This window comes from Zonotrichia albicollis, chromosome 10, assembly GCF_047830755.1.
Source record: "Zonotrichia albicollis isolate bZonAlb1 chromosome 10, bZonAlb1.hap1, whole genome shotgun sequence".
Lineage (NCBI taxonomy): Eukaryota > Metazoa > Chordata > Aves > Passeriformes > Passerellidae > Zonotrichia > Zonotrichia albicollis.
The window spans coordinates 38,061,157-38,085,771 of NC_133828.1; the positions used below are offsets into that span (position 1 = coordinate 38,061,157).

Sequence of the window (24,615 nt, forward strand, 5' to 3'; positions counted from 1 at the left end):
GCACGTCCTTCCCAAAAATCCTGAACTCCCAGAACGTTCCCGCTGCCTCCGCTGCTGTTCCGTAGTTACAGAAACAAACAAGTTGTAAAATTCAGAGGGGTTTGTTGGACCAGGATTTGTTGTTCCCTTTCATTTTGCATCAGCTGAAATCCTGTTTGCCTCTCTCAATCCTCCTGATCCAGGTGCAAACCCAGCTAAGAGACCTGCAGGAAAAATGGGAAGGCTTCGGCTGGTTCTTTATGACACGGCAACAGCAATTAGTGAAATTAAAAATGTTTTATCCACAGGGGTTTCCCTCTGAATTTACCGCAAGGAAGTTTTCCTGATGTTGCCAGCAGTTGTGTTGTGTCTGAGAATTCCTTCCCCTGTCCCAGTAATTCCACCGTAATAATTCCAGCCATAATTCCACGTCCAGCTCGATTCCACATTTGACTTTACTTAAAACACCTCAGCCAGAAGGAAAAAGCCAGGGCTGTGCTTCCCCCTCCCTCCTGCTGCCTTCAAAAAGCATTAAAGAAGTTCAGAAACCAATTTTAGGGGCATTTGGGTTTTTCCCTTGATCCATAAACCATTTGAGGAGCGAGGAAGAGGATGAGGAGGAGGAGATGATGCTGTTTTGCCTGGAACAGTGGTTGCTGTATTTTCAATTTCATGCTTTCCCCATGCTGATTTCATCCCCAAATTCCTAATCCCTTCGGACACAGTAAATGACCACAGAGAAGCAAAGATTGGAATTTTCAGGAAGCTGGTTAGCCTGAGGAGCAGTGGATAACATTTTTAGTTTATATATATAAAATATATTATGTGTATAAAACCATATATAGAAATTTACACATTATATAGATGAAATATAAAATATATCAAAAGGTAAATATATGCATAATATAAATATATACACTTAACAGATATGAATTTATACATAGCACATATAAAAATATATATAAGTCATAGATGTGGCCAAGAATGGGAAAAAGTCTCTAAAAAAGTGTTCAGCCTTCTAAGTTTCACCAATTTACTCACTACATCTGAGCATTTAAAGCCCAAAATAATCCTCTGTAGGATTGTTTCATTTACCTGTCATTTATTAGGCATTTAACTGGGGAATTGGCTAATGCCAGGCTAAAAATTGTTCATTCAGCCTTCTGGAAAATAGATCTAAAATTACATTTATTTTTTTTTTCCTCTCTCCCAAGCAGTTGCAGAACACAATGGGAAAAACCAGAAAACCAGCAGAAAACCAGCTGCTTTGCTGGTTGCAGCCATGAGTTTGCTCTCATGTAGAGCTGTTCAGCTCAGCTGTAACCAGGCAAATAAAAAGATTTCATTTATTTTAAGCAAGCAAAAAGAAGCTTCTGAAATTAGGGAAATTTCAGTTTCCTTTTTTAAAAAAAAATTCTACATGGATTGAATGAATATTCGGTGTCAGGAATATTCATTCCTCAGTGAATAACTTTACAGCCACCTCAGCCATTCCTTAAAAGACCCAGTTCCAGGCAGAACTGCTTATCTCCTAGGTAATAATTCAGATTTCTGGCTATTTTAGAGTCTCATCAGCAGGGCAAAGCCACGGGGTTGTTTCCAGTTTAATCCTTGTTTCCCCTGGAGGGGGATGGAGCATCCCCAGCCTTTTGGGGTGCAGCTTTGGGCTGGCTCTGGTGATCCCACGCTTCCACTGAGATCCCAGCGGCTCCCACAGCACCTTAACTAGGGGAGAGGGGAAATAAATCTGATTCTTTGAGCAGTTTTCCTTGGGTTAGGAATGAAAAAGCTCATGGAAAATGAACCCTTGGCTGCTGCACTTGCTCTGGAATTGCTGCTGCTTCAGGCCTTGGTGAGGGTGGTGGTTTCTCCTGGAAATTTCTGTGGGTTCCACCAAACTGTAAACTCACCAGCCAGAGCTGTGCTCTTGTCTTCCTCACAGAAGGACAAAAAGGAGAGGGGCAACCACATCCTCAGAGGAGAAAATTCAAATTCCTGGTTGGGATTCTGTGTGTTTTAAGGGAACATGAAATCCCTTTGTTCTCACAGAGGTCTCTGTGCCTGCGCACGGAGATCAGCGATGCTGCAGGAGCCTCTGGGGTTGCTGTGGCAAATAGCTGGGAAAAAAATAAAGCTGGGAGGTGTGTGGGGAGGTTTTTTTTGGTGTCTGGGTGCCTGTTCCTGCTCCCTGGTGGCAGTGGAGACTGGGGGTGGGTTTGCTCAGTGCCTGGCAGAGGCCAGTGCCCCATTCTACATCGTTCACAAGCTCAGCTGGATGTCACGAGCTGCTGACTCTGGCAGATGTCTCCTGGCTGTTTAATATCCTTGTGGCAAAAAGCTGTGAGCTTTTATGAGTGTTCTGATAGCACTTGAGCCATCTCAGCATGGAACAGCCCCCCTGGGCTCTGTTTTTAGAGCATCACATAAAGACTCGACTCAATAAAGTGTGAGGTTCTCGTGTGTGCCAAGATTTACAGGTCCACGCTTTGGGATGTGGGTAAAATAACCTCAGTTCCTGCTCCAGAAAGTTATCCTGGCTGGTGGCTGTTCCTAGGATGGGGAAATGGGAAAATTACAGGCCAGGTTGCCCTAGGGACACATGCAGAACTCAGTAGGTGCAGTTACAATGGAAAAAACATCATTTGGGAAGTGTGTCTTGATGTGGGGATGGGATGTGTGCAACCTCCTATAGGTTTTGAGGAGAAATTGTGGAGTTTGGAAGGAGAGAAAGCAGAGGGAAGAAAAGGTCTTTTGGTGAGAAAGCACAGGAACAGACCCCTTGTTTCATTTAAATACAACTTCAGTAATCACTAGGACTGGGATGCTGAACAATTCCACCCATTTTTTAGTGAACAAAACGTCAGAGGATGGGGAAGTGGCATTGGGAGAGGTGGATTTGGGTGGGATATTTGCATTCTAAAGCTGTTCTGCCCCATGGGACACTCCAGCCTTTTGGTGTGGGGAATGAGAAGTGCAGCAAGGGAGGAAGGAATCACTTGGCAAAGCTTAGATGAAATGTTTTGAGGGAGGACTTGCACATAATGCCTTGTGCTGAGGTTTCCCAGGTAGTTTTGCAGCCTATGCCAGATGCCCTCTTATTTTACCCTTATTGCCATGGATGTAAATCAGGATGTGATCCCAAATGGGAACCCCAAGGGGTGACAGCTCGTTTCCCTGCTCAAAACACGAGCTGGAGGAAATCCCAGGGAGTGCAAGGAGTTCTTCCAGCCTGGCTCTCAGGGTTTGGTGAGAGGGTTGAAGCACCCCTGCGTTGCTGAGGAGCCGCCCTGACGCGTGTGCTGTGGATTTTCTGTGTTGCAGGACAGTGGTGATGCCCATTGCCAACGAGTTTGCCCCAGACGTTGTGCTGGTGTCGTCTGGTTTCGATGCTGTGGAAGGGCACCCCACACCCCTGGGAGGATATAACCTGTCAGCAAAATGTAAGTGGGGGCTTTGCTTCTGCTGCTGTCCTGTGGATTGAAGGACAGTATTCCCAGATTTTGCTTTGTGGGGTCTATTTCAGACCTTTCGTTTCAAAGGCAAAACTTCCATCTTTCTTCTTTGAATTTTCATGGCATTTATCTTTTTATAATGCATATTTTGGCCTGGCTGAAGCCTTAATTTTGATGGTTTTCTTTTAAACATTGCATATTTCAACTTTGAAATATTGAATATGTAATATTGTGTAATTTATTTGTAGTCACATCTCTGCTGAATTAGAGAGTTATGCTGGCATTAATATAAAATTGCAGAAAAAGACCATACCAGCTGTAAACACTCTCATTGCTACCAAGAAATCCATTTCTTCCTCCAGGACACCTTATTAAAATTTTGAGCTGAATGTTTTTGCTCTCCACCTTTGAATTAATTACAGACACCCACAAACCCTCCTTTTTGCTTCGGGTCTGGGATGTTTTTGGGAGATGCACTGAAATTTCCCCCCCTCCTCCAGGTTATGTGGAGTTTACCTGGCACTGTTTCCTTCAGATTTATCCAGAGGACAGTTTTTCTTGCAAAAAGGCTTTTACTATTATTTTTTAAGAGTTTGTTCCAGCCAGGAAAGTTGTTCTCTACAGTGAACTTTAAAACCTCGTAAGGGAGCTGAACCTGTAAACTTTATATAAGAATAAAGTGAAATAGGTTTACAAGAGGCAAGTTCCTTGAGATGTCCAGAAACACTTTGGAAAGGAAAGGTCTTGTTTACCTGCTGGTTAAATTTGCCAAGCTCTGCTCCTCTCACAAAACCAGTTGTGGGCTCTGCAGTGGATGCTTTTCTCTGCCTGTTAATTTGTTAATTTGCAAAGGGGTTCGCTCCAAAGCAGAAAGCAGGCAGTGGGGATGGAGGGTAGAAATTCCCTGGCTTCTCCTTTGTTTGGCTTTTTGATTTTTTGATTTTTTTTTTTTCTCCTGGAGGGGGAAGGTTGCTTTGAGGACATGTTTTTTAAATCCTCGCTGCTTGGTTCTGTTTTGTTTAAAGGGGGCAGAAATGTATTGTGTGTCATCTGATCAAAGTGCCGGGTGCCCCTGGAATTTTTATAGCATATTATGGACGGGAAGAGCTGTCTGCTGAGAACGAGATGTCAAACCTAAATCTCTCTGGGGCTGCACTGCACTGCTGCTATCCCAACCCAAACTGGGCCCATTCACCTTCCTCCTCCCTCCCCCAAAGCAGCATCCAGCAGAAATCCGCCCCTTTCCCTGCTCCCAAAGGGAATGCTGGCTGCTGGCTTTAATTTGGGGTGCTGAGGGGTGGCAGGGGGAGGATGGTGATGCTCCCAGCCGGGGTGGTGCTGCTGGGGGACACAGGGATCCATCCCGGGAAGCCGCAGCTGGAGCCGCGCGCCGAGGCCCAACCTGTCTCGCGTTACGCGCCGAGCCTTTGCAAATCCCCGCTGGCTTTTTAATATGATGTAATTCCTCTCCCTAATTCTTTGATCCTCCGCCAGGAGCCCCATTCCAGCCGCTACCTTTGCCCTTGTGCTGCATTTCCTCTGTTTCCCTCCTTGCAGGCTTCGGGTACCTGACGAAGCAGCTGATGGGGCTGGCCGGGGGCCGCGTGGTGCTGGCCCTCGAGGGCGGCCACGACCTCACGGCCATCTGCGACGCCTCGGAGGCCTGCGTGTCTGCCCTGCTGGGAAATGAGGTACAGGCACCCCCAGACACGCTCCCCCCTCGGGTTTGGGCGTCTCATCCTCCCGGCTGCCAAGTTCCTGTCGTTGTTTGGTGTCCTCCTGACACGCGGTGTTTGTTTTGTGCTTAAAAACCACCTGTGCTTTGTAGTCTGTGCAGTGAGTGAAACAGCTAGGAATGGTTTTTGGGTTTGTTCTTTCTCCAAATAATTTGCTTTGTGCTCTTTGAAAAACAGCTCTTTTAATTAATTTCTGAATTCAGTGTGCAAGTCTTCCCTTCTCTTTGCTCCCCTCTCTAGTCCTACAGCCTGTGCCTGCTACATGGGGCAGCTTGCTTGACATGATTTTTTCCTAGGAGTTACATTTTCTATTTTCTGCAAGTTGCTGTGTAGGAGAAGCCTTGACTGTGTCAGAAAAATTGGCCAGAAAGGTTAGGGAGGTGATTGCAAGATAAGAGCCAGACAGAGAAATACAGCAAGATGTTGGATTCTGAAGAGCTATGGGTGTTTTCCTACCGAGAAAAATTTAGATACTCAATTTTTTCAATACAGCAAGATGTTGCATTCTGAAGAGCTATGGGTGTTTTCCTACAGAGAAGATTTTAGATACTCCATCTTTTCAATACAGCAAGATGTTGGATTCTGAAGACCTATGGGTATTTTCCTACAGAGAAGATTTTAGATACTCCATTTTTTCTGCTTTCCCCCACCACTTTTAGTGTCAGTGGGATGAAAGAAGGAACACTACATCTACACATCTTTGAAATCCTTGCAGGAGTGTTGACTCCACCACTGCCCTGGGCAACCTGACTGAATGCCTGAGCACGCTTCCAGTGGAGGAATTTTCCTTAATATCCAACCTAAACCTCCTCTGGTGTAGCTTGAAACCATGTTTGATAGCTTTTGAGATACTTTGGGCTGAGGTGCAGTATCAGAGGAGCTGAGCAGTGGGTCTGTCTCCAGTGGGAGCTGATTTCTGGGGAGGGTTGTAGTTCAGTGACCATCAGGTGTCTGGAAAGATGGAGAAGGAGCTTGGATCTGCATGGAGGTGTGGAGCAGTTTGACCTCCAGCCTGCTGGAAAAGTGTTCTGTCTTGGAGAATCCGCACTCAGCATTAGGTGGGAGGCTGGAAGGGGAGATAAACCAGCTGGGATTCATCAGAAGCACCTGCTTCCATCATCCAGCTCCAGTGTCCAGGGAGCATCCTGCTCCTTTTGCTGGGCCAGGCAGCTCTGAGAAGGCTCTGGGCACAGGGCATGGCTCCAGCCTGCACTCAGCCCTGGGGACAGCTGAAAACTCAGGAGGCAGCTGCCACACCAGCATGGAAACAGGGGGGTTCCACTGGTGGGGCACTGGCACAGGTTTCATAGAGAAGCTGTGGCTGCCCCTGGATCCCTGCAAGTGTTCCAGGCCAGGTTGGATGAGGTTTGGAGCAGCCTGGGATAGTGGAAGGTGTCCCTGCCCATGGTAGGGATGAGCTCTAAGGTCCCTTGTAAGCCAGACCTTCCTGGGGTTCTGTGAGATGTTTATTGCACACCCATATGTTTTAAGTAGTCTCTACAGACAATTCCTCTGGCTCCAGCCACCTTTGGGTGCAAGATGCACTTGGGAAGGGAAGCAGTGGGAATAACACCTGGAGGATGACGTTCCTCCTGCTCAGTGTGCTCCTAGGATCACAGGAGGCTGACTGCAACCACAAGCAGTAAATAAATGCTTCACCCAAGCCATGGGTGTGTTTGGGAGTGTGAGGCTGTGGGGAGAGCTCAGCACTCAGGCTACCTTGGATGTTGTGAGCTGCCTGAGTGATTTCATTGAGCAGAGGAAATATTGATCCTTAAAGATAAAGAACATTGATTGTTTTAATCATGGCTACAAGGACACTTAAAATACAGACCTGCTCTCACTTGTCCTAGGTGGGCTGTGCAGATAGGGTAATATTCCCTGGCTTAGGCACACATCAGAAAGCAGGAAACACTCCTTTTATCCAGGTCTTTCCTGGAACCTTTTGAAGGCAGGGCAGCCGGGGGGAGCTCTGTGCCGCGGCGCTTTGATGCGGTTTGATCTACAGCGTGTCAGAGCAGCCTGCTGCACACACATGGACAGGCAGCTGTGGCCAGGCCGGGCTGCAGGGAGCTGGGCTGGCTCAGGAGCGAAGCTGGAGCTCCACTGGGGCTGCTGGGAAAGGAGGGGAGCAGTGCCAGTCCCCCGAGCACGGCGTCCACCGGCCGAGATCAAAACTCCCGCATCGGGGAAGCAGCTCCTTCCCAAGCTGCCAGGAAATGAACCCAGAGCTGATTGCTGCCCTGGGGAGGGGGTCAGGGCTGGGGAATGGGCCTGCACTGCTGTGCAATGCTCACAGGGCTTCAGGGGAAATCAGGGCTGGGAAATCAGAGAGAGACTTTGATACAGGCTGAGAGGGTTTGGGTTGTTCAAGCTCCTGGGAGAAGTGTTCCGGTGCCTAAAGTGGCTCAGAGAGAGCTGGACAGGAGCTTTAGACAAGGGTCTGATGGGACAGGAAAAGGGGGAATGGTTTGAATCCATTTTAACCCAGAGGGCAGGGTTAGATGGGATATTGGGAATTAGGAATTGTTCCCTGTGAGGGTGGGCAGCCCTGGCACAGGGTGCCCAGAGCAGCTGTGGATGCCCCTGGATCCCTGGCAGTGCCCAAGGCCAGGTTGGATGGGGCTGGGAGCAGCCTGGGACAGTGGAAGGTGTCCCTGCCCATGGCAGGGGTGGGATGAGATGAGTTTTAAGATCCCTTCACCCCCCAGCATTCCATGATTTTGAGGTCTGCTGATGGCAGTCCACACTAGTTAGCCACCGTTCCTCTCCCATTACTCTGCAGAGCTGCTCAGTCCATCGTGGGCATCTCCAGCCTCTGCCCTTCAAACAAGAAGTGATGACAGCCAGGTGCCTCTTGCCCAGAGGTTTTTTGCTCCCTTTTCTGCAGGCTGAGGCTGTTTATGAGTGTTATTTCAGGAGGAGGAGTGAGCTCTGGAATCTGTAACATGCTTTGTCTCAGTGTCAACCAAGAGGCCTTGGAAAGCTCTTGCTCAAAGACTTATCCAGGAATTGCTTTCACCTTCATTTAATGTCCTACAGAAACCAGTTTGGAGCAGAACTATTTTTAGAGTGGGGAATTAATAAAAAGTGCAATCCATAATTACTGAATCTGGAATGCAGCATCCCGTGAAGCACCTATGGAATGGCTACCATGTGCTCATAAGAGCCGTCTTGGCTGCAGCTTCTCTTGGCTTTGAGAGAAGTTAAACTTTGCCATGGATATTTTTAAATGTTGAACTCTGGTTGTTCTTTGCTGGGGAACATCCCTGATTGGGTTGCTTTCAGCACAGTTAACAGCAGTGGACATCTCTTGTTTTGGACAGCCCACCTTGGAGGTTTGGCATGAATTCATTCATTAGAGGAGAACCTGCAAGGGCAGAGGTGTCTCCTCTTCTTGAGCTTTTCTAAAGGAAATCAAATAAATCCTAAAACTTTCGTCCAGCAGTGCTTGTCAGGCCTTTCCCTGGGCTGGCACAGGCATGTTCCCACTGCAGAATGACTAGTGGAAGGTGTCCCTGCCCATGGCAGGCATGGAGTGGGATGGGCTTTAATGTCCCTTCCCACCAGAGCCATTCTGGGATTCATTGGTAACATTCCTCTGGTGTTCCTCTCTCTCTCTCTCCAGCTTGACCCTCTTCCAGAGAAGGTTTTCCAGCAGAGAGCAAACGCTAACGCCGTGCATTCCATGGAGAAGGTCATCGAGATCCACAGTGAGTGCAGCCCCACCGACCCAGCCGGGTCCCTGGGGATACCCTTTGGGCTTCCCCACCATCCTGCCAGCTCCATGCTCCCGTTTCCCACTTTTCTGGTGGTCACTGCACCCTGAGCTGGGCTTGTGCAGTGACAAAGCCCAGCAGGGCTTTAGCCCTTAGTGGGAATTACAGAATCAGAGCACAGGTTAGGTAGGAAAAGGCCTTCAGGAGGATCCAGTCTGGCTGTTAACCCAACAAAAACTAAAAGCTCTAAAATCTCTGTAAAGGACAGACTGTCCTGCCATTAGAGGGTGCTCTTACTTCTTGGAAAGCAATTGAGTATCTCTGAATAACCCAAGTCTTGTTGGGTGTTGTGGCACCCATTAATTAGGAGTAGATAGGCATGGAAGTGAAGCAGGCTCTCAGGCACAGGCTGGGATTCTTGGGATGTCCTGTGCAGGGCCAGGAGTTGGATTCAATGATCTCTCCCAAGGGATGATCCCTTTCAAGGATACTCTATGAGTTTTGCTGGCAGCTGTTGATATTTTAGGTTTATTTAGCTAAGCAGTTTAAAATCATTGCAGTGAACCTTGCCTGGAGAAATTCTTGGAAATCCTTTCCTCTGGAGCCTTCCCAGTGCTCTTCTCCATGCAAAAGGGTGTCAAACTGCTGACATAAAAAATACTTTGGAGGTTGAAGCTTGGACTTGGTAGTCCTGGAGGTCTTTTCCAACTTTAATGGTTCTAAATACATCTTGGACTTCGTTAGTCTTCAGGGATTTGCCCACTGAATGTACGTGGCAGTCAGCAGGTGGATCCAGACCTGGACTGCATCCTTCCCTCTCCTGGATTTTTTTGGTGGAGAGACATCTCCAGGCACATTTGTCCTTGGGTCTAGAAGTTTCTGAGGTATTTGAAGTGGAAAAGGGAACTATTTTTTGAGCACCTAAGGCCCTTGAAGTGAGAATATGGATTAGATGAGTGAGAGTATGGATCGGATGAGCGTTCCTGAGCAGTTCCGAGCCAGCAGCCGGGTTTGGGAAAGCAGGAGCTGGAATGGTGCCCTGATGGCCCTGTTGTCACCTCTCCCCCAGGCAAGTACTGGCATTCCCTGCAGCGTTTCGCCTCCACGGTGGGATATTCCCTGGTGGAGGCCCAGAAGTGTGAGAACGAGGAGGCGGAGACGGTGACGGCCATGGCATCGCTGTCGGTGGGTGTGAAGCCGGCGGAGAAGAGGTCAGTGGTTTCCCATCACATTTCCAGAGCAGCCTTGCAGGTTAATCCTCTCCTTTCAGCCACTGCTGATGTGTTCCCCACGTCCCCTGTCCTCCGTGGGTTCCCAGAAAACCTTCCAGGCTGCAGGAGAGCAGCAGAGCCATGAGCTCTGTGCGCGCACCCTGCGCCTGAGCCTTCTGCTCCGAGCGTGGCTTTGGACCACACAAATGAATTTATTTTGCTGGGGAAAATCTTAATGTTGCCCAAGTGAGATTGTCCAAAACCCCTTCTTGGTGGCAAGTTTAATTCAGGTGATCCCAGCTGGCTGGGTGGGAAGGTGCTGGGAACATAAGGAGTGAGATTTGGCACCACAAATTATCCAGCTATGTCATGCCAAACCTTCTTTTCTCTCTCCCTTCCCTGTCCCACCCTGGCTGGCTGTGCAATCCCTCAGACCTGAGGACGAACCCATGGAAGAGGAGCCTCCCCTGTAGCAGCCACCTTGGAGCTGGAGTTCTCCTGTCTGTTCGTCTTCGTCTTGAAGCTCTGCCAAGAAGCTTTCTCTTGTTACTCCTGCGTCCTGTCACGGTTATTTCCCGAACACGGAAGGACAGCCAGGTGTAAAGCAAAGCAAGCGACACAAAAAAACAAATCTCTCCGCATCTTTGAGCCTCTTTTTGCTGAAAAAGCCACGCTGGTGAAGAGCAGCAAAGGACTGACACGTTGGGCACTCGCGTTCCTCTGGTCCTCACCGCGAGCAGAAAGAGGAACGATGCCCGGGAAGTCTTTGGCAGAGTTGCCAAACAAAAAAAAAACCACAAAAACGAAACGCGAGAATAATAAAGAAATCAAAGATTCAACAACACAAATCAAACAAACCTTAACGTAAAACTGGTGCTTACAAAGTTGATTACCCACAACTGAGCAATCTCCGCTTGAACCACTCAACCCATCGTGTACTTTCATTTCTTGGATATTTGGAAATGGCTCTTGCCTGCCTGTGCGTCACGACAGCTCTTGTCAGAACTGGAACGTTGGGAGATGATGGTGGATTTTTAACGGGGAGGGACAGGGAACGAGGACTCACCTGACACCTAAAGGAAAGGGAAGCAGAAGGGGGGGGAATGGTAGCCCAGATGGAGTCGGCTTTATTGTCTCCAAAGCCATCTGAAGATGAGTTTGTGCCTTTTTTTTTAATTGATGGATTCGGTGCAGCTGGATTTTCTGAAGTTTGAGGAACAATGCCTTAAGTAAAAATTAATTAAAAAAACAAAACACACACGAAAACAAACAAAAAACCAAAAAAAAAAAAAAAAAAGAAAAAAAAAAAAGAACACAGCAGTTCCTGAATATTTTTCCTCTGGTTGGGAAAGCCAAGGACTGCCATCAGGAAGGAAGACTTTTTGGCTTGTGCTGGCATGATGGTGGGAAGCAGGCATCAGCTGAACAGAGCGTCTCCAAAAACTGTCGACAAGTTTGGATTTGTTTTGTTTTCTTTCATTGCTGTTTCAGAGAAAAGGAAAAAAGAAAAAAAAAAAATTAAGGTAGTTGCCAAAAAAGTGGCAAATACTGTTGGGTCTTTGAAATTCAACCATTTTTAACAACCAATTTTCAAATGTTTTCTCTCTCTTCTACATTATCTAGTAATTGAACTTACCAATTTGGTTGTTGAAGCATGTATTAGACACAAATGCAGGTTTTAAGACTGGAATGCTTTTTATTAAAAGCAACTAGCATGAGATATTGCTTAAATTGTTAGGTATAAATATATATATGTGTATAATGTATATTCCAAATGTATTCCAAGCTTAGAAACCGGATTCCTATGAATTATTGAGAAAAATATTTATGATGCATTTATAGAAAAAAGGAAAGAAAATATATGTAATAAATGCATACTCTAACAGTAGCCATTGGAAGCTCCCTAGGGACAGATTTGGGAATTGGAACGTCAAAGGTGCTTTTGGAGAAGGATCTAGGTTGAAACTCGAGGACTTGTCAGGTGACAGGTTGGGAAGTTTTTCAGAAAGCCAACACTTTAGCCACTGGGCAACTACCCTAAACATTTGTATTTTAATTTAAGGTTTTTAGTTGTGATCCTTTTCTAACAAACACGAGAAAAAAAAAAGAGTTTTTTATAGCAAAGACGCTGAATTTGCTGTTAATTTTTATATGGATATTTCCCGAAACCCTCCGGAAGCCTTGTTTGTGTGACTCTGACATTTCTTTTCCATTTGGCAGGTTTCCTTTCTGAACGGCAATAGCATCTAAACCTTTCTTCCTCCCTCTTTTCTTGCTTATAATGCATGGATTTTCCTTTTTTTTTCTTTCCTTTTTTTAAATTTTTTTTTTCTTTTTTTAATTTTCTGTATTGTTTTCTCTCCTTTTCCTCAACTCTTTTGTACAGTGAGCAGCTTTCTGCAGGTGTAAGGAACTGTGGGCAGACCAGCAGAGTTTGTTTTTTTCTGGGAAAGGGCGCATTTTACCGAGGAGGAGGAGGATGAGGGACGGCGAGGGGCTCCTTTGTTGTACCGATTCCGCCAACTGTATATTTCCTCAGCTCTCTTGTAGTAGCTCTGTAGAGAAAATAAGGAATTTTCTTGCCTGGTAGTGTTCAGTGGGCAATGCCTTTGTCCTGCCCGCGGCTCCTGGCGCTGCCTGCCCTCGGGAAGGCTCCTTGGATACTCCGGGACCGCCGGCCTTTTCTCTCCGCCGGACATGCCCGCAAACTCCCCACCTCCTCTCTCCCTCTTTTTCTCCTCTCTTGTTCTTCTTCTTCTTCTTCCTGATGCTGGGAGAGGTTTTGGAGGCCTTTTTTTGTTTGCCCCCCACCCCGAGGAGGGAATCCTCCCGGGAGTGCCGGGTGGGAGAGGCCGCGAGCGCTGCCGTGGAGCTCCCCGTGCGCCTTCCTCCCGCAGTGCAGGACAGCACATCCCTCTCCCCAGCACCTCTCCTTAACCACCCTTCCTTCTTTTATCCTTTGCTCCCATGGTGACTGACTGGTGGGGTTGCTTCCAGTGACTTCTCTTCTTTCCAGTTCCTGAAGCAGCCGCGTTCGTTCCGTTCAGGACTCGCTGGCGGGAGGAATCGGGAGCGTGACCCCACGCTGGAGGCTTTTGTTTCCTTCCTCGATTTCTAGTGCAGTTTCAGAACCAAGACACTACAGTATTTGAGTTGTGCAAACCCAAGTACGTCCTAGAACCCCAAAAAGCCCCAGTGGCAAGGCCTGTCCTCGGCAAATCCCAAAATTCCCCCGTGTGAGAGCACCGCGTTCCTGGGGATGTTGTGGTTTGGGGTTTTCTTCCATCTGACCACGCTGCTGCTGTGATCTCAAATCCATCCCGCTGGTGACTGACGTGGGGTTTGCTCCCCGTGCCCGGGGCAGTGCCTGTGTTTACACCTCCCTTTGTCTCGTCAGCTCTTCCCCGGAAGGTTTTTGACATTTCTGCTCCCGCTCGCGGCAAAGCTTTTTCCTTCCTTTTTGCTCTCCCGGGAGCTGCCGGCTGACTGTGCTGAGCCGGTTCCTTTGGAAAATCCCAAGGAGCTTGTTGGGATGCCACCTTCCTTCCTTCCTTCCTCCCTTCCTTCCTTTCCATCCTTTCCCTCAGCTTTTTGCCGGGACGGGAAGATTTTTCCCGAGAGGACAGAGCTCGTCTCCTCCAAGCTCCCGGCGTTGTGGGTTTGTTTGCAGCATCCCCCTTTTCCCTGGGAACGCTGTGACCTTCCCTGGGGATGCTCTTCCCCGGGGACGCTCTCCGGGCCCAGCGCAGGCATGGAGAGGAGGGAGGGAGCCCTCGTTTTGAGGCTCTCCAGGGGGATTTTTCGCCTTTTTGAGCCATTAAGCTCCTTCATTTCAGATGACTTTGCCACGGGGCGGCCGTGCCAGCTTGGGATGCTCCCACATCCCAGCCCGTGCTGCCCTGGGCATCCTTTGTACCTGCTTGGGAAGAAAAGGAACATCTTTCAATCCTCTTTACAGTGAAGTGAGGCCCAGTTTGCAGTACACAAGTAACCATTGGGGGTTTTTTGGTTGTTTTATTTTTTTTGTTTGTTTGGTTTTTTGTTGGTTTTTTTTTTTACTTTCGATACAAAACATTCCTTTTTTTTATTAGTCACGGTCATGTACTCATTCCATTCTTCCTTTTGTAAACTTTTTTGGGCCCATGTTCTTTTACGGGCATTGATATATATAAATATATATATAAATATATATGAATATATTTTTTTAAGTTTCCTACACCTTGAGGTTGCATGGTCTGTAAGGTTGGCATGTCTTTATATTGTATACAGATTTTGCACGCCAAACTTGGCAGCTTTGAAAACGATAATGAGAAAAAGAAAACAAAAACAACAAAAAAAAAAAGAGGTGGTTTGGGGTTTCTTTGGGTTGGTTTTTGTTTTGGTTTGGTTTTATATTTGTTTTTTTGTTTTTTTGTTTTTTTTTTTTTGCTCTCGTGGCATTTGTGGAGACTAAAGGTTGGGATGTTGTTGTCACACACACTCACTCACCCACACAGCTACACACCAAGGAAGGAGAGTGGGAATTTTTTTTTTTCTTTTGGAGTCTTACTGAACTTAATAAGAAGAAATTGTGCTTTTTATTGTTAAAAAGAGTAAATAAATAAAAAAAAAAACAAAAAGGACTACTTAAAACATTTCTCATTTTAAGAAGAAAAGAAAAAAAAACTAAGACGTTTATCTAGCACTTGTGACTTACCAATAATAGAGTTTATTGTATTTATGTGGAAACAGTGTTTTTAGGGAAACTACGCCGAACACACCAAGTAAACTGCCTGTGTCATTATTATTATTATTGTTGTTATTATTATTATTTTCCTTTGGGTTGGTGTTTTTGCTTTGATTTCTCGGCTGGGTGGGGAGGTTGGATGCAACCCTTGTGTCAACACACACAGAGTCGTTCATTCCGAGGAGCCGGACGGACGGACGGACGGACGGACGGATGAGGAGGACTTTAAAGAGTTAACTCTTCAGCACAGCTGCGTTAACTTTTTTAAGAAATTACTTTTACATGATGTATTTTTGCTCGGTTTCACTTTAAGCAGTCGTGTACTGTGCAACACTGTGGTTTAAAAACGAGACTTTACAGCAAAAGGCAAAACGTGTTTCTTCATTGTCATGAAGTTGGGCTCGTTCTCAGCTCATCTTCACTTTGTCTTTGATATTGATGATGATGAAAAAGAAAAAAAAAAGTATCCTATTGAAAGAAAATAAATTAACACTTTTTCTGTGCTCCATAGTGGAGGCGCTATTTTCCAATTTATGAGGATGACAAACTTATATATATAATATATATATAAAAGTGGGGGCGGGGAGGGGGGGGAAGGGGTTGAAACATTATTCACCCGAGAGCTTATTACAGATATGTAGTATCAAAAAGTTGTAACTATATTATATTCTACTTTATACCTATACATGCTCAGTATGACGTCACCATTGGTAGCAGCTACCGGTTTACGCTGTAATTTAGACACAATTTCACTCTTCCTGTATTGGACCCTCCTTTCAGTGATGGTAGCATTCTTTGTGCTCGACTTTCTGACGGTCCTTTCTTTTAAATCGGTGGAGTTGGAATATTTTTTCTCATTCTCATTTTTTTTTCTTTCTTTGTTTTTATTTTATTTTTCTCTTTTCTCTTTATTTTGTTTGGGGTTTTTTTTTTTGTTTGGTTGGGTTTTTTTCTTTTTTTCTCTTTTTTTTTTTTACTGGCCAATGGTGTCTTTCTCTGACAGTACCGACTTCAATTTCAACTTTATTAGGAGTCCAGTATTTTGTACCACATTATGACAACTTGTTATTCTTGTGGTGTAAATAAAAGAAAAAAGTTAATTATAGTACCACCCGGGTTTCTGCTGCTCATCTTCTTTCCTTCCTTTGCTGGGATGGGATGGTTTCATCTGCTGGGTTCTTGATGTGTCATGGAAGGGGCTCTTGGTGCCAGAGAGGTTTTTTTGGGCAAAATATACCCATGTCTGCGTTGGGGTGTTCATGGAACAGCTCCTGGAGCTTCCCAGTTTCCTTGTGGCTCCCAGGTGCGCGTTGACAAGTGCTGCAAAAAACCAATTGGGTTTCCAGGTGAAGCAGCTCCAGCTTTACACCTTTCTCAGCCTTTTCCATATGTGTGTTCCCTCTGATTGGCTTCCTGCTGCTTTCTGAGCCCTCTGAAGCATCCAAAATCCATCTGCTCCGTGTGCATCACCTGGAATCGCGCTGTGCTCACGGGGGATGAGGCCACGCTTCCGTTCTGGGCTCCTTGCAGTGGCGCCCTGGAGCAGCAGCAGGTTGAGACCTCACAGGGAAAACTTGGGATGCTCCCGATTCCCTCGGCAGTGAAACATCCCCTGCTGCTTCTGCCTGGTTCATGGAATCATGGAGTGGTTTGGGTTGGAAGGATCCAGGAGGTCCCCTCTCATCCCACCCCTGCCATTCCTGGGACATCGTCCACTGTCTGGTACTGGCACACCCTGCCCAGGGCCCCCACTGAGTTTAATTTTATAAATTTCACTTGTTTTACTGATGTTTTTTCAAGGCTTTGTGTTTTAGATGCCTGCCCGTGGCAGTGGGAGCACTGCAGGGGGAGGAAAATGCTCCAATATTAAATGTACAACCTGAGCACACCGGGGGCAGGAGCTCATTCTGTGCCAGCAAAACGTCCTGGATTTATGATGGGATTTGGATCATCTTAATTTCTGGAGCAGAAACTTTCTCCTAGGGCTGGGTTGATCTCTTAGGGAATTCTCTGAAGCTCACCCAGGGCTGTGAGCTGGCAAAGCCAGCTCCTGCTGAGGATGGGGGGAATGTGCTCCCATCTGTCACAGACGTCTTTTATGGAAAATCTTTTCCCCAGGATTTTTCCTCCTGAGAAGCTCAGAGGCCTCAGGAACAAAATGTAAACAATGATTATCTGCTGCTGTGGAATGCAACAGGTGCATCTGTGATTGGTCTCATAGAGTTGTTTCTAATTAATGGCCAATCACAGCCCAGCTGTCTCGGACTCTCTGAGACAGAAGCCTTTGTTATCACTCTTTGATATTCTATTCTTAGCTGGCCTTCTGATGAAGCCTTTTCTTCTATTCTTTTAGTATAGTTTTAATGTAATATATACCATAAAATAATAAATCAAGCCTTCTGAAACATGGAGTCAGATCCTTGTCTCTTCCCTCATCCTTCCCTCATCCCTCATCCCCCTGTGAACGCCGTCACTCCCATCCCACAGCGGTGCTCATGGAAGGCTTCAGCGGGAATGGAGCAAATCCCAACCTCAGAGAGGGACAGGGCTCCTGCCTGGGGGACACAGAGAGGGGCCAGGTGTCTCCTGGATGGCCACGAGGGAAAAGCAAACCTCTGCCCACGTTTACAGCAAATTAAATGGTTCAGTAGCAGAAGGAAACGTTTGGGGTTGAAACAAAACCACCCCAAAATCTCACTGCTGCACAGAAGAAGTGAGGGAAAACATTTCCTGTGTGGATTGGATCACACAGCCAGAGCATCAGTGTGCACTAGGCACAGACAGGTGCCCTTTATCTGATTTATTACAGGCCCTTTTGAGTCTTTTCCATCTATTTCTTTATTAATTCATTCCCTTGCCCCACGGTGGGAAGGTTTAGATTCACAAAATCACAAAAAGGGACTTGAAAGACCATCTTGTAACAGCCCCCTGCCATGGCCAGGGACTGCAAATTCACTGCAATTAAAGGAAAAAAAAAAGGGGGGGGATTTACTGTGTTTGGAAGGATGAGGGTGCAGTCAGAATTGTGCATTTGTGCTGTACCAAGGCACAATTATCCAATGGTCACCAACTTCAGAGTGCCTGCAGGAACAAGAAACCTGCTTCCCATTATACCAGGAAGGGAATGGGGAGCAATTCCTGGGCTTTAAAGGTGATTAAAGAGTCCTTGAGCAAGTTTTCAGAATTTCACTCTTCAATTACACGTTTGAGTTTGAAAGGGGGGAAAAAAATAATAAAAACTAAAAATCCCTCCTTCCCCACCAGCAGAGGGCAATTCCTACAATCCCCCCCAATCCCCATGGATAATGCAGCCAGCGTGGGATTAGCAGCCACCTCTGAGCCGGCTGGGTTCAGCCACTGGGGAGCGCCGGGAATTCCTGGAGCCGGTTTATCCTGGAGTCTGTTAATCTCGGAGCCAGTTTATCCTGGAGCTGGTTTATCCTGGAGACAGTTTATCCTGGAGCTGATTTATCCTGAAGCACGTTTATCCTGGAGCTAGTTTATCTGGAGCTGGTTTATCCAGGTGGAGCCGATTTATCCAGGAAGAGCCAGTTTATCCTGAAGCTGGTTTATCCAGGAGCCAGTTTATCCAGGTGGAGTCGATTTATCCAGGAGGAGCTGATTTATCTGGAGCCGGTTTATCCTGAAGCCAGTTTATCCTGGAGGTGGTTTATTCTGGAGCCGGTTTATCTTGAAGCAGGTTTATCCCAGAGTCGGTTTATCCTGGAGCCAGTTTATCTGGAGCTGGTTTATCCAGGTGGAGCTGATTTATCCAGAAAGAGCCGATTTACCCTGAAGCTGGTTTATCCTGGAGCTGATTTATCCAGGAGCTGGTTTATCCAGGAGGAACTGGTTTATCTGGGAGCCCATTTATCCTAGAGCCGGTTTATCCCGGAGCTTATTTAACCCAGGGCACATTTATCCAGGAGCCAATTTATCCTGGAGTTGGTTTGTCCAGGAGCCAGTTTATCCTGGATCCAGTTTATCCTGGAGCTGGTTTATCCTGGAGGAGCTCCCGGCACTGCTGAGGGTCCCCAGCCCGGGCAGGGGCTGCTCCCAAACCCTCCCGTGCTGGGCTCCAGCAGGAGGAAAACCGGGACCAAAAGGGATGAAATCCTTTGGGCTCTGGGAAAGGGGGAGAGAGCTCTGTGCAAGGGAGGGAGCCTGGAGCGGAGATGGGGAAAAACTCTGGGAGCATCCTGAGCCCATCCCGAACCCATCCTGAGCCCATCCAGAGTCCATCCCAAACCCTGCCAAGGCTGGGGAGTATTGCATTTGTGGGGACCCTCGTGGCAGGCAGGAATGATGCATCTGACTCCATGTTCTCAGAACTCTAATTTATTATTTTATAATACTATATTATATTAAAGAATACTATACTATACTAAAGAATACAGCAAGGCTACTTACAGAATGCTAAAAGATAATAATGAAAACTCCTGACTCTTTCCAGAGTCTCGACCCTGATTGGCCAAAGAGCCAAAACCACTCACCGCAGAATCCAATGGAACAATCACCTGTGGGTGAACAATCTCCAAACACATTCCACATGAGCACAGCACAGGAGAAGCAAATGAGATAAGAATTGTTTTCCTTTTCCCTGAGGCTCCTCAGCTTCCCAGGAGGAAAATCCTGGGCGAAAGGATTTTATCAGAGGATGTGAATGGGAGAGAGGAGCACTGGGCCAGCCAAGGGAGCAGGAGCTGCACCCCCCGCCTCCTAGCTGTTTTTAGGGAATGTCTGCAGCCAGGTGCCCAATCCACCCCGGGGGATGCAGGTGGGGAGAAGGAGAAGGAGAAGGAGAAGGAGAAGGAGAAGGAGAAGGAGAAGGAGAAGAAGAAGAAGAAGGAGAAGAAGAAGAAGAAGAAGAAGAAGAAGAAGGAGAAGAAGGAGTAGGAGACGAAGAAGAAGGAGAGGAAGAAGGAGAAGAAGAAGGAGAGGAAGAAGAAGAAGAAGAAGGAGAAGAAGAAGAAGAAGAAGAAGGAGAAGAAGGAGAAGAAGGAGAAGAAGGAGAAGAAGGAGAATAAGAAGAGGAAACTCTGGAACAGCTGCACACCCAAAGCACAGCACAGCTTCCCACAGCTCTGGCTGGAAGCTGGGCAGGGCTGCCCAGCTCCCCTGGGCTGGTGGATGATGGCCCCTGACTCTCTGGGATGCTTCCCCTCCTTTCAGGGCACAGGGAATGCTCAGCCTGGGGCTGCTGGAGCAGCTCCATGCTGGGATAACAAAGTGCCCTGGCCAGGATCATCTGCTGGGCCCTGGGCCGTGCCAGACCCTGTGAGAGCTGCAAGTGGGATAACTGGGAGTGAGTTATCCCACAGGGGCTGCAGGATAATTCCTCTGTCATCCAAAGCTTTCTCATATCTGACCTCTCTCCCCCTTATCTGCCATGGGAAATTTGATTAGCACTGTTATTCCAAAACAATTCCTCTCCATTCCCATTGTGAGCAGAGAGAGGCAGGGCTGGGGGGTGAGGTCCAGGGCTGCTCCCAGCCCTGCTTGGAGAGCCTTGGAGGGAGATGCAGGGAAGAGGAATCTAGGCAGGTGTTGAAGATTTCCATGCAAGTTGTTTTCCATTCCCATCTGTATGGCAGATTACCTTTGCCAAGGGGGCAGTTTGCTTTATCTCTCTTTGAGCGACCACATTCACACCTCCCTGGGAGGGGACATTGCTGATAACAGACTATTGAATGTCACTGCATGGCTGATAAGAACTAGAACATCCCATTGGGAGATGTGAGCTCAGAGGGAGGAGCCAAGCATTGCTACCCAGATATAATCCAGAGGTTTGTGAGACACCAGCACGGCTTTCTCCACGGGATTCCCCAGAGGAACAGCAGTTGCCTCTCCTTCCACTGCATCTTCAGAGGAAGAATCCATCCTTCTCTACAGATCCCCCTGCTCCAACAGAACCAGCCCTGACACTGCAGGAGGGCTGCAGCCACATTTCCAATGGGACTGCCACCAACACCCTGACCCACAGGGTGTCAGGCTGGGTTCTGACTCTGGCAGTGTTGTTCTAATGTACTGCATTGTTTATTTTATCCTTTTATTTTTCTTCTTCCCTATTAAAGAACTGTTATTTCCTGCTCCCATATTTTTGCCTGAGAGCCCCTTAATTTAAAATTTATATCAATTGGGAGGAGTGGGGAGGGTTTACATTCTCCATTTCAGGGGAAGCTCCTGCCTTCTTTAGCAGACTCCTGGCTTTCCAAACCAAGACAGCAGGGATGTGTCTGCAGATCCCACCAGGGCTGGAATCCTCTCTGGGAGGCAGCTGGATCAGGTTCTCCTTCCCAAGGATCCTGGCTCACCTGCCCGTGCTGCTGGATGCTGGCACCTGCCAGGATGCTGGGCTGCTCAGCATCCTGGTGCAGAGCCACGCTGGAATTCTGTCTGGAGGCAGGGAAGTGACACAGAACCATCAAACCTGGCAGGTCCCAACCTCCCCTCAGTCAGAAATCACGGTGCCTTGGGTTTGTCATGGAATCACTGTGGTTGGAAAAGCCCTCTCAGAGTACCCAACCATCCCCCAGCACTGCCAGTCCCACTGAGCCCTGTCCCCAGGTGCCACATCCCCCTTGTCCTGCTGTAGGACAGATTTCTTCTCCTCCCTTGCTCTGCCTGAAAGAGGTTTTGCCTGTGTCATCCTCAGCTCTGGGACTTTGGGGAGTTGAGGATTCACAGCAGAGCAACTTCCAAGATGTGGAAACGAGAACTCACAGCAAAAACAGCTCTGAAAAATGCATTGGCTGACTGCTCAGGAGCAGCTCCCAGAGCAACATCTCTCTAAATAAACTTAAAAATAATCCCCCAGTTTTGCTTTGGGTCGGGTGTTGGGTTTTTCCCCCCCTTGGGCACAGCTAGATCCATGAGCTCAAAGGAACACTGGTGGCTGGAAAAGTGCAGTGGGATGGGAAGGGACGCCCTGGCTGCCACCAAACCCACCTGAGCAGCATCACCCTTGTCCTGCTGGGCCAATGTGAGGCTCAAGGGCTTTCCCAACTTTTAGCTGGATTTTCTTCTTTTCCAGACAACTTGGATTTCGCTTGCAACCTGTCTGGCAGCCTTTGGCTTCCTGCCTGCTCGGAGCCAGGGCCTGTGGAGATTAATGGCAAGGAAAATGAGGAATGCTGGCCGTAAAACTCTGAAATTGTGGGAAAAAGGCAGCTCAGAGAGGCAGCCTCTGGTGAGAAGGTGTGTGGCTGCCTCAGGGGTGGGGTTTGGGAAGGCCAAGGCTCTGGCAGGATTATTTTCCCCATCCCTGGAAGTGTCCCAGGCCAGGATGAGGCTTGGAGCAGCCTGGGATAGTGGAAGGTGTCCCTGGCCATGGCAGGGCTGGAATGAGATGAGTTTTAAGGTCCCTCCCAACCCAAACCATTCTGGGATTCTGAGAGTTTAAAGAAAATTTATCTCACAGAGGGGCTGGAGTGCCTTGAGTCTGACAAATCCCTTCCCTTCCCCTCCTGATGGAAAGGTTAAAATCCCCAGGGTGAGGGGAGCCTCCCTCCAGCAGGCAGGGATGGTTCATTCCCAGCAGGGGAGGGGAAACCCAAAATGTATTATTTATTAGTTATACCCAAAATCTATTATTTATTAATTATACCCAAGTTTTCCATGGGCTCTGTTCCCAGGAGCTGCATGGGACACCCCCAGGGTGTGCATGGGCTTCTCCTCCTCCTGGATCCTGGCTGCATCCCATGCACAATGGGAATTCTCAGCTATGCAATGGGGTGACCCATGGAAAGGACACCCCAAAACAGTGGGGATGGGCTGTTCCTCAGCAATCTGTGCCTGGAATTGGCATCCCAAAGCCTCCAGGGCAGCAGAGGCAATACCAGCACCCCCTGGACTCCTGCTAAACAAGAGCAAAGAGCCCTGCAAGAGCAGCCACGCCAGGAGCTTTTATTGATCACAAAATTCACCTGGAAACATTTTACTCCCTACAAAATTCACCTGGAAACATTTTAATCCTTACAAAATTCACCTGGAAACACGTTTGAGGCTTTGTTGTCCTCAGAGAAGGGGCTTGGTGAGCTCTGGCTGGAGCAGGGCTGTGACGGCGTTCACAGGGGTTCTTGGATGAGGGAAGAGATGAGGATCTGACTCCATGTTTCAGAAGGCTTGATTTATTATTTTATGATATATATTACATTAAAACTATACTAAAATAATAGAATAAAAGGTTTCATCAGAAGGCCGGCTAAGAAGAGAATCAGAAAGAATGATAACAAAGGTTTGTGGCTCAGACAGAGAGTCTGAGCCAGCTGGGCTGTGATTGGCCATTAATTCCAAACATCCACATGAGACCAATCACAGATGCACCTGTTGCATTCCACAGCAGCAGATAATCAATGTTTACATTTGTTCCTGAGGCCTCTCAGGAGGAAAAAATCCTAAGGGAAGGATTTTTCACGAAAAGATGTCTGTGACACAGGGCAGCTTGGCCACGGCCAGGGAAGGAGGATTTGGGGATTTGGGGTGGGTGCAGCAAGGCTGGAGGAGCTCAGCAGGGATTTGAGATGCTGGGGCATGTCCCTGTCTGATCATGACCCTGTGGAGGTGTGGGAGGAGGGATGGGGCTGTTTGAAGTCCCAGCTCCCCTTTCCATACCAAAGCTTGATTAAATCAGCATTTCCTGGCTGGAAGTGGGGTGAGGACAGGCTCAGTGCTGCTGCGGCACCCCCAGAGAGCAGCACCAGGCAGCATCCCACCCCTGGAGGGGATGGAAGTGGGGTTTGGCCCTTGGAATGTTTTCTTTAGCCCAAACTCAACCAACAGAACAAACCCTGATGGGTGGTTAAAGATGAGGGTGAATGAGTCTTTGGACGGGGAAAGGTGGAAATCACCTGGAAAGAAGAAATATATATATATTTATGTATACATATATATATTTTATGTGCATAAATATATATAAAATCTGACCCAGCCCTGAACTTTTCTGGCAGGGGAAGTGAAATTCATGAGGAAATACAGCCCAGGTTGCAATTCCTCATTATATCAGTGGGATGTAGCCACGTTAGTGGGGCCAGTAAATCTGCCAGATGGCAACTGGGGGATTAGGTGGGGAGGGAAGGTGGGTGCTGGGGCTGCCCTCCCCCAGCCCTGAGCACCCCCTCCTTCCTCATTAAGGAATGTTAATCACCACGGCTCCCAGAAAGCTCCCAGGGGTTTGTTTATCATAAAATCTTTATGGTGCTCAGAGGTTTGGAGGGTTTTTTTTTTCCTTTCCCTGTTGCATGGGAAGGGTTGGGAGGGGTGGACACAAGCAAAATATTGACCTGATCCCTAATGGACAAAAAATATATTCCTGGGAGAAGCCCCCACATTTCCCATTTCCACAAAAATTTCAAATAAATGGGATAACTCTGCCTGCCCACCACATTTCTGCAAGGGGAACTGTTAAATTTGGTTTATACCTTAATATTGTAGTTCTTTAATAATGGCCTCGCTGTGGGCTGGGAAGTGAGGGCAGTAAAATGTAGAAATGTAAAAAAATGTAAAATGTAAAATGTAGGTTTCCCCAATGGCAAAACCAGAAAAATTCCTGGTGTCCCAGGATGCCTGGCACTACATTCCCTGCACAAAATGCACATCTCCACCATCCCCAGCATTTTCCTGGTGACTCGTGCTTGGGCTGGCTTGGACACACTGAGGCACACACTGAATTATTTGGAGAGCAGAAATAGAAAGCACCTCAAGGGCTTCCAAACTGAAGGGGGAAAAAAATAAATTCATCCTTTTCTATGTTGAAAATGGAGATGGAAATTTGCTCTGATCAGCACAAGCCTT

General features: G+C 47.5%; 1 protein-coding gene and 1 pseudogene across 10 annotated transcripts in view; both read left to right on the plus strand.

Annotated features, from left to right (window-relative positions):
• Positions 1–11,410, plus strand: part of HDAC4 (histone deacetylase 4) — a 178,880-nt gene extending 167,470 nt beyond the window's left edge. For all 10 annotated transcript variants that reach the window (XM_074548851.1, XM_074548853.1, XM_074548854.1 and 7 more), the window contains 5 exons: positions 3,301–3,419; positions 4,989–5,122; positions 8,796–8,880; positions 9,956–10,097; positions 10,531–11,410. In XM_074548851.1, the coding sequence (XP_074404952.1) occupies positions 3,301–3,419; positions 4,989–5,122; positions 8,796–8,880; positions 9,956–10,097; positions 10,531–10,570 (520 nt within the window). In that variant the 3' untranslated portion in view covers positions 10,571–11,410. The remainder of the gene's footprint in view (positions 1–3,300; positions 3,420–4,988; positions 5,123–8,795; positions 8,881–9,955; positions 10,098–10,530) is intronic.
• Positions 11,411–14,327: 2,917 nt separating this feature from the next.
• Positions 14,328–17,132, plus strand: LOC102071795 (uncharacterized; annotated as a pseudogene).
• Positions 17,133–24,615: the final 7,483 nt, after the last annotated feature.